The sequence below is a fragment of the Cyprinodon variegatus genome, unplaced genomic scaffold (assembly GCF_000732505.1).
Source record: "Cyprinodon variegatus isolate N-32 unplaced genomic scaffold, C_variegatus-1.0 Scaffold147, whole genome shotgun sequence".
In the NCBI taxonomy this organism is placed as follows: Eukaryota; Metazoa; Chordata; class Actinopteri; order Cyprinodontiformes; family Cyprinodontidae; genus Cyprinodon; species Cyprinodon variegatus.
In genome coordinates, this window is record NW_015150600.1 from 1,368,646 (window position 1) to 1,378,923 (window position 10,278).

Consider the following 10,278-nt stretch of genomic DNA (forward strand, 5'->3'; position numbering starts at 1 on the left):
TATGCATGAGTCAAGCTCTGGGTTCATTTGAAACAAAGATTTTATTCATCATTCTATCACTGGTTGCCTGTTGAAAAGAAAATTCTCAGAAGCAATCCCCTGCAGCTAATCTGAACATTACTGCACAGTAGTGTAGCAGCTAAACTTTCCACATGAAGTCTAAAGCAGTAGCCAGGAGCTCATAAGGGTTTTTGAGGATGCCCAACATTAAAAAAAATCATGTGATGTACGATTGTTTAATTTACCATAACTGTACACACTGCAATGAATCCATATTTCCTTCTTTTCTCTCGTCTACATTTGCAAATTATGATGCTTCAAAGATTTATATGACCTTAAGCATCTGGAAAAACCATAATCTATGTCAGGCATTGCCATCTACTGCAGTTGGATCCAAAAGGCTAATAATATCAGCATAAACAATGTGCAATTCTAATTTCAGATTGGCCAACAAATATTGCATGCTTTAGTAATATTTTGAATATTAACAATAAGCTAACCAACACTGAGATGACTGTGCAGTCATGGTGCAGTGACACAATAAGCAATGCTTCAGTATGTTATACATTGTGTTTTATGAAACCCAAATACAGTATAAGATGGTAATACGAAGGGAATAATTCAACAACACACATTGAGTTTTGTCAGTTTATTGTTGAAAAAGAAGCCAAGAAAATCATAGACAAGAAAAAAACTATATAATCATTTCATAAATCATGACATCTTTTAAAATGGTCCATGTACCGGTACTCTTAAGGAAAAAAGCTGCTTTTATATGCAGCCAAGTTTCTGTTTTTTCTAATTTATTATAACATTATTCTTTAATTTATATCCAAAGCACTGCAAATGATCTGAAATATTCTTCACTTAAATGCCTGCTGCCCCCAAGAAAAAAAAAAAAGTACCATACCTTCTTTGGAGTAAACACCTTTTTTATTTCAGTAACAAATTGCCACAGATCTAGAGATGCTTAATGCTACGAGCCAACCTCCAGTGAGGCAGAAGGAATGTAAATCTCTTAAATACTTCTTCTTCAAACAGAAAAAAAACAAAATACATAATATGATGTTCAATAATAAAACCAAGCATATAACACTACAACACGGAGTGAAATCACACAGTACCTTCCTGACTGAAGGAAGGGTAATAATTTGAGTTTTGGTAAACAGATTGCATCACGGTAAACATCAGCCAATGCCTCAAGGCTTATGAATCTTGCCGTCGCTATTTGAAGGAGGGTAAATTTGGCACTTTTATGCTGATGTCACCGATGTTGATGTTTTTGGGCATTTCCGGGAGGTTCATGTTCTTAACCGCTGACACTGCTCGAGCCGGTGCTCCTGCGATGCCAGCCTGTGCCAAACCCAAACACACACACACAAAACACACACAAGGAGGATAGATAAGACACAAACCAGTGAAGCAAAAAATATCAATCACTATAACAGTTTAACACAAGAAGACACCGAGTAGAAAACATAACTTGGACGAACCACAATCATTTGCTGACAAAATGCAAAAGCACTGAGACAGACAACATAGGCAAAATGTACATTCAGATGCCTTTAGAGCTTTTTATGCACATGCATTTTCTAATTCTAGAATGAAGGACAACACAACCAGAGCCTATTAGGAGTGGACTGTGAGGACATACTGTACTAAATTACTCATTCACTGATTTTGATGCATTGAGCAGCACTGAACACTCATCAAATGGACAAAAAGGAGGAACTGCTATGAAAGGGGAAATCGCTGGATAATTGTGGTCAGTGGGGGTAAAAATGCAGGAAAGAATTGTGTGAAGCAGAAAAATGGATCTGGGTTTAAAGATAACTGATGTTCAGATAACTGCATGTCTACAAAATGTGGGCGTCTGAGTATTATGCATAATAATGCAGGTGATACTGTACCTCTAGTAGGCTGAAGCCTATAAATGACTGTAGCTACCATTTCTCTGTGTAAAACACATTTCTGTGAGTAGAGATATAAATGTTGTGGCATGTAAACATATAAGGACACATCTCAGTGAATTAGGATATCATCAAAAATATAGTTGAGTGATTCAAAATTTGCTATTCCATTTTATTGAGATGTGCATCTACCTAAACTTTGTTCGCATAGAAACAGATAACATCTATCAGTGATGCTACTAGAAGATCTTTAGCCTAATAAAATTCAACTACAAGGTGAGAACTACTCTGAGGAGAAAGGAGGAACTACACTCTAACAGAGTGAATCTCAACAGATAAAATGACAAGGCAAATTTGGCCTCCATTAGATTAGATTTTCTAGAACATTTAAACATTTAAAGAGGGTGAACACTCTTTGCCTATAGCTAAGCAGACATTTGAGAATCACTGCAGTTAGAGACCTCCAAACTGAATCTTTAGCCGACAGACCCATAAATCACCAAAATGACTTATTTTACTTTTTTTAATCTGAGAATAAACACTTAAAACATGTTTTGAAAAAAAAGTCAGAGTGAGGGAAAGTATGTCTGGCATGTGGATAAATCCAAGCCCTTCTTTCACAAGGTTGTCTAAATAGGCTATTGGTCCAATGCGGATTCTTTCCTCTGCCAGGAATTGACAGCCAGGTCACAGGATAGGAATGCTGATGCAGCACATGAGTGCAGTATTCAGAAGACAGAAATCATTATCTTGCTGGAAGTTGAACTGAACACCAAGTACTACTTATTGATGAACAAATGTATGTATGCTTCAATACAAAACAGTGATCCAATTTTCTGCACCATATACAGTATGAGGCATCAGAAGACTATGGCAGTATATGGTGTCTGTTAAACTGCAGCCACACTGTTTACTATCATCTTGTCTTGAAAATATTTCACAAGGGTCTGATGGTGCAGAGGGTAAGTTTTTTTTTTTTTTTTGGAGCATTAAGCATTGTAATGCCTTCATAGCACATATGCCTTTGATGAGCTCCATATTTGAATATCGTCATGTTCTATTGCATAAAGATGGGGGCTGGTACTTTAAAGACAAAAAAAAAAAAGACAGGGCCAATGAACTGAACACATTCTTCAACAGGTTTAGCTCAGGATCCTTCATTCCTGCCCTCAGTTTAACAGACATCTAAGCCTTCTTTGATCCAAAGCCTCTTCTCACACCTCAAAGGTTTCATCGTCCACCTCCTGGTTCTCTAAATTTGCTCTCAACTGAATCAGAAGATGGTGCTGCTCCCTCCACCTTCTACCTGTCTGTTTCTAATTGCAAAAAGGCACCAGGTCTAATTGGTGTCAGCTCAAGAGTGCTGAAGGCCTGTGCAGAATGGATTCTACAGTACCTCTTCAACCTTAGCTGAACCAGGAGGCAGTTCAATTGTGGAAGAACTTTTGCCGTATTCCAGTACAGAGAAAACTAAGCCAACAGTCCTCAGTGACTATAGACCTGTTGTCCTAATATTCCACATCATGAAGGTCCAAGAAAGACTCCAGTTGGTCCAACTACACAAGCAAACAGCTATTGTAACACGCTGTAGTTTGCAGCCAAAAAACCCTAAACCTGAATTCTCATTCCAATTCCCACTACCTACTCTAACAAAGTAATAATTATTAATCTCTGCTTCTATGTTCTTTTTGCTTTCCTGTGACTGTCTTCTTAAACCCCTAATCAGCTGCAGCAGATGGGCTGGTTCTGATGAAGGTTTCTTAGTGTAAAAAAGGAAGCTTTTTTTCCTTCCTACTGTTGCTGCATAAAAGCTCTTTCTGGGTGATTGCTGAAAAGTCAACGACACTATACAAGCGACTCTTCAGTCATTACATGCTCATCCAAGAGGAGTGAATTCTGCAAAATCAGTGACTTGTTGCAATCAGCTGGGTTTCCAGACAGAAAACTTTAAACCAATTCAATCGTATAATTTGACTGAAGTGATCCTATAACAGATTACATATGTGAATTGACATTATATTAATGAATAAATAAATGTATTCTTCTATTATAGGCTCAACTGAGATCTCAACACCACTGTTTACAGTTAACTTTGGTTATTCCTGAAATGATCATCAAAATTCCACACATCAACCCTAAATCTACACTTAAAGCTTAATCTCATACATGATCTCATACATGATATTAATTTTTTGCCTCATGGCATGAGGGACACCTCTGGTAAAAATGGCATTAAAATCTGTACACAACTTATCCAAGTGATCCTGCTGACCAACCATCAAAGTAACAATCAAAAATACAATCGTTGGCAGTATTAAAAAGGAAACTGAATCACCTAAATTTTTTATCTTTATGATATTTTAGTCCATTTAAAGCGAAATTATTATAACTCAGTTTGGTGGTTCTGAAGACTCCACCTGTATATTTATATTAGAAACATCAAACATTCAATCAGCTTGCTTAAAAAAAAAAAACTATGTTGCCAAACCAAACTGCAGTCATCTCAAAAAGTTAAATTTTACTAGTAAAGATCCTTAAGAGAAAAAAAAATCTTTCAAACCGGAGTTTCCTTATTCATGCTTTGCTTACTGTAATGTTTAACTAAAGCCAGTGCAGGTTGATAGCGATATAATTTAAATCAGTGTTTCTGAACCCTGGTCCTCAAGGCCTACAGTCCTTTGTGTCTCTGTCAAAGAGACAAACTGGATTCAACTGCATTAAAAAAAACATTTCGTTGCATTGCTGCCATTTTCTAAACTAGTAAAACTTTATATACTTCTACTGCATATTTCTCATAGCATCTGGTGAACATTTTAATCTTCATAAGAAATGTAAATATTGGTTGCATGTTTTTTTTTCTTCCCTGAATGCTTTCTGTATGTGAAGATTGTTATCTAAAGGTTTTTAATTGGTTGTTTTGTTTTTTATTTACTTTTTACTTTAACTTTTTTATTGACTTTATTTACTTTGATTACAGTTGAAAATTAGCTTAATTTATATAATTTTGGGCATGCTCACATTTTGATTAATGGACATTTTTCATTGTCAAATAAACACATTAATGACATTAGAAAAATAAAATCTTTCAAAGGCCAATAGTTCCCAAAAACCAAAAACTCCCTAACCTACACATGCTTTATGAACCTGTTGATCAGAGTTTCATTTAAGTCACTTTTATGATAACAGAAAAATAAAACAAAACATGCATAAAATCAGACCCTGAGGGCCAGGATACAGAAGCAATTATAGTCTGAACAGATATTCAATAGAATATATTGTAAAATTGTAATAGTTTGACTGTACCCTGCTGTCAGACATAAAGGGAACGCTTTTTGGTCCTAGTTATTGAGATAAAACTGGGGTGTTTCTGGGTCTGTCGTGAAAGATTCCTACTATATGTTAGTGACGCCAGTTTACAGTTAGATGAAAGGCTGTGTGGAGAGACTCAAAGGGACGTAAAAAAACTTCATTTAAGGTTACAGTATTTGGTTGTAGATTTATCAGTACCTGTGTCTACCTGTCCTGCCTGGTAGACTGAAAGATAAAGGTCTGTAAAGAGAGAGAAGAATGGAAAGAACTGGACAGGGTCAGGAAAAAGAGGAATGAGGAATGTTAAAGCAGATTAAAGTAATTACAGTTTATCTCCACAGATAGTGATAGGACCTATAGTACACCACATCTGGAAGAAGAAACATCAATATTTCTCTGTTAATTTTTATTTTTAATGTATGTGAAATACAATAGCCTAAAGGTATGAAAAATTCATCAGTTTGGAAGGTGGACAGCTTCATCCAGTTTTGACCTTTAAACCAACGGTATCAGATAGAATTAGCATCATTGTATAAAAACCACCGTGGTCTACGATAGGTCCAAAAGGAAAAAGACAGAACAGCTCTTGATGCCAGAACAGTAAAAGACTGCTTACAAGGCTGCTAATCACACAAAAAAATTATCTAACTGGCTAAAAGCATACAATAAAATTCAGATTAATGTAAAGAAAAATGACTTTAGATTTCAAAAACACAAAAGCAGCCAACCTGGTTTCATCGATTTGGTCATTTATGGTCATACATCGCAAAGTCCAAAGGGAAAACTGATCTGGTTAAATCATCTCTGGTTATTTTTTATTTAGTTTTTCATAAATCAAATCATAAATTAAAAGCAGAAGCTGTGTGGTGAAAGGATGTATCTGTATAAAACTAACATCTAAACATGGACACTCACTTTGAGATTTGTTCCAAGAGATTTTAAACAAACTGAGATTTTTATATAATAACACAGCAGAAACCATAAACCAAATTTCAAGGATGTGGGATCTAACTGTGACAGATTCTGCAGAAACGCTGCATAATGGGCAAAAGAACAAGATGCATAAATCTGTTTATTAATTTGTGTTTATGCTAAGAAAAATTAAGAAGCAGTGAAGCAGCAAGAGAAGGAGGCTGAAAAGAGCACAAACACTCTGAAGTTGGTCGGTAGCATCGACAATGTCTCTGGAGAGTAACATGCAGGTTGCAGCATAACACACATGCCTGCATTCTGTACACAAGGCCTCAGAGATGTGGAGGCAGATCAAGCCAACAAACAGGCAGAGAAGCGCTTACCTCAGACTTCTCCATCTTGTTCTGGGCATCCACCTGCATGATGATTTCATTCATGTTGGTCTCCAGGACCATCCCACCCATCACCATCTCTGCTAAAATGTGGTGCACCTGCAGCAGGATACATTCGCAACACAGAAGTGTTTAATTCTTTAAGTCTAAGACAAATGAGTGAACATTTGTTATATGTACACAATTACTGACATATCAATAAAACACACCTACAGCTGGGGGTCAATTTGCATCCCAACATGTACCTTTCTACCCATCTTCCCCTTGATGACTCCCACCTAGTGGTCTGGTGTAAATCTTTTTTTGTAGAGCAAGTATACAGCTTTTTAAAATTACTGTTGCATTTGCAGAATCTTCGAGTTGCTTTTTTTGGCAGCATTTTTTTGTTAGATATTTTTTTTTTTTGTGTGTCATTAATATGTTTTCAGTGCGTTTAGCCGTTGGCTATGCATTAAAGATAGACTGCCCTGCGATAGACTGGTGACCTCTCCAGGGTGTACCCTGCCTCTCACCTGTAGACAGCTCGAGATAGGAACCAACAACCCTCGCGACACCCACAGGGATAAAGTGTGACAGAAATGGATGGATATGCATTGAAGAGACATTATGTCATGAGTCTTTACTGAAAAAGATCTTTTAAATAGCCTGTTTGACTGAATCATTGTTTGGTGAGCAGACTGACATCTTAGTAGTTCAGCACTGATGCCTGAAGCCTGCAGCCTATTTTTCTGAATTTACAATGGGTCGGAAATTCCCGCAATGTTCGGGGGATGTGATGTCAGGCATGTCCATGATAATTGGGTCCAACCTAGCAAACAAGCAGAAGTGTGCTGCATTTACGTGTTTTGACAACAGGTGGCAGTATTATTATATTAAACACCGTAATGCCATCAGCAGCTGAAGAAAATCAACTTACCGGGTCAAAACAACGACATTGCATCTACGTCTGAAGACCATTACTCAAATATTAACCGTGTTTTGAAAGCAACACGAGGGGCAAACTAGAGAAAAAAACAAGACAGGTTCCTCCTGGTGGGCTGTCTGTCCTAATGCTGCCCCCTTATGGGCTGAAATCCCTACTGCAGTTTAAAGGTGTGGGGGAAAAAATCAAAGCCAACTAAGCTATTCTTCTTGCTGTCTTGATGTTTTATCCACAGTTTTCCACAGAAATTCTCTAATTCTGCTACTGCAGAACTACAGGCCCATCTCAAACCTCCAGTTCATCAGTAGGATTAGTGGAAAAGCTGGGTTTCAAACAGCTTTCTAAAGACGACCAGCCGCTTTGACATCTTCCAGTCAGGCCTTCAGGCTTACCACAGCACAGAGACTGACAGAGTGTCAAGGGTTTTGATGACATCGGTATAAATTCATACTGTGGAGGAACCAAGGTGCTGGTATTACTGGACCACAGTGCATCACTGCATGCTTGGGGGGGGGGGGTTTGGGGAATACCAAAAACAGTTGGTCCAGAAAACCACTGCTTTAAAGTCTGTAAAGTAACCAAGACCTAAGAAAGTGACACTTGCATCAGCTGGGCCTATAGAGGCATCATTGGTACCTCCTTATTCTTTATGTGAAAAGTTAAAGAGAATCAAAGGTATGTTATGTTAAAGTTTAGATATTGAATATCTAAACATTTGCTCCATTCTATATTACTAATTTATCTTAACAGTCCCAATATAATCATGATGTATGACACCTTACAGCAGCCTGCAAAAATTATCCATTCCCAAGCTGTAAAGGTTAGAAAAGTTATGGTTCTGTAGGTTTAAGGTTTAATTAAATAAAAAGTAATCACCATAGGCTCATGGGAATGACTTAGGAATTCTTACACTGTTTTTAGTGAGATCAATAAATTTAAGAGACAAGCAGGAACACCAGAGTTCATTTGAGGGCATCAGGGTGAAAGTAGCTGGAACACGAATGCCTGCCCCACTTCTCTGATTTTTATTGGTTAAAAAAAAAATAAAAAAATCTAAAAACAATCATACATTCATTTTCTTTTTACCGGTTTGTTGTTCACTATGTTGGGCAAACGCATATAAACCCCCTAGTTTCATAGATGTTTCGGTTTAAATTGTGAAAAAATGGTTTAAGGGTATGAATATTTTTGTCCAATAAGACCAATAAAAAAAATGTTTGACAGCTCTGAATTACACAACATGGCCTCTTAAAATGATTGATCATATAAAATACCATAAATTCTACAAAAATAATTAATCTAATCATGTACTAAACCAATGACCTCATAAATCGATATCTAATCAACAGAACGTTCTGTTTTTAGGTTGAATTCAGGAAGCTTTCCATCATAAATCCATAAAATCAGTTGTGTAACATGTTTTAACTTGTGGCTTTTCACCAGACAAACACAGTACAGTAAATCAGGCAATAAAGGGTATTATTACAACAGTGCCATAAATATTCAAGATGAGGCGCGAACAAACAGAATCATAAACACTACAGAGACACAGAGATAAAACCAACTCCTACCTTGTCTACATGAAAAATTAAGTCAAGCTCGCAGACATTCTCAAAGCATTTATCCAGCGTTTCCACAAAAACCTGAGATTGAAATAAAACATACGTATTATAATACAGCACAAAAAGAAACACACCAAAAGGAGACAGTGACAAGGTTTTACCTGGATTAAGTCTAAAATTCCCAATTCACTCTCTGAAGAGTCGACACAAAACACAAAGTACAGCGTGGCGTAGTGTCTGTAGATCAGCTTGTAGTCCGAACCTCCAATCAATCTAAAATATAGAAGACAAGGTGTGTGTGTGTGTATAGATATATATATATATATATATATGAATACACTTCTGTAACACAGCTCAGAACAGCTGAACAAACAGATCCCCCAGTTATGCCTCTAGTTAAACATTTCTATGCTTGCTTTGCACAACAAAGACTCAAGTTAATAACATCACTGCCCTATTCAGGGTTAAAATATGTATTTTTTTATGGAAATAAAATCAATGTTTTGGAGGGTCCAAACCAGAGTCTCTTGATGTTGACAGAGAATCGCTGTAAGGAGTTAAAGATTAGGGTGATGGCAATGAGGGAGAGCTGGTGGATGGGAGTGAAAAATGTATCAGGATGTAAGCCTTTCGTATCAGTTAGTATTAATTGACTATTATTTTTTTTAACCTTTTTAAGGCCGAAAATAAGAAGGAAAAATAGGCCAAATTCAAATTGTAAACCTTTGCCTATTTATATTTAACGTTAACCTTTAGTCCAACTACCAACCATACTTAGTTTGAGGTTGAGAAGCTAAATCCTTTCCTCTGCCTACGTCCTCAGGAACACCATGTGATTCTGGATCATTTATTTATTTATTTTTATTTATTTGAATAGGGACAATGCACATTAATAAACATCAGTATAAAAACAAATGTAAATATGCCGGATTATAGCTACAAAGCTAGTTTCCATCCGTAGTCCCTAGGCAGGCAAATACATAAGAAAGATCAGAGTTCATTAATTATAAAAAATTGGATCCAACATATTTTCTATTGATCCTGATCAGGTGTCAAACCTGCCATAAATGGAGTTTATAAAAAGACAATACTTTGTAAAAAAAAATTGAATAAAAGAAAAGATATTAAGCAATACTAACACTGGATTTCCACTGGATGTGGAAGCGGTGTGGAAGCGCTACGCTGCAGCTCCTAACATAAAGTATATGTCAGAGCAGCGGATCTTTGACGCTTCAGAAACACACCGCTCCATAGCCGTTGGAAACCCTCTG

General features: G+C 36.7%; 1 protein-coding gene across 1 annotated transcript; it reads right to left on the bottom strand.

The window, feature by feature from the left end:
• Nucleotides 1-651: 651 nt before the first annotated feature.
• On the bottom strand, nucleotides 652-9,282 carry ap3s1 (adaptor related protein complex 3 sigma 1 subunit; the record flags this gene model as incomplete). The annotated part of the gene is made up of 4 exons (XM_015377115.1): nucleotides 652-1,353; nucleotides 6,515-6,622; nucleotides 9,017-9,088; nucleotides 9,169-9,282. Coding segments are annotated over 4 exons (423 nt in total), but the record flags the coding sequence as incomplete, so codon positions are not given.
• Between the last annotated feature and the right edge of the window lie 996 nt (nucleotides 9,283-10,278).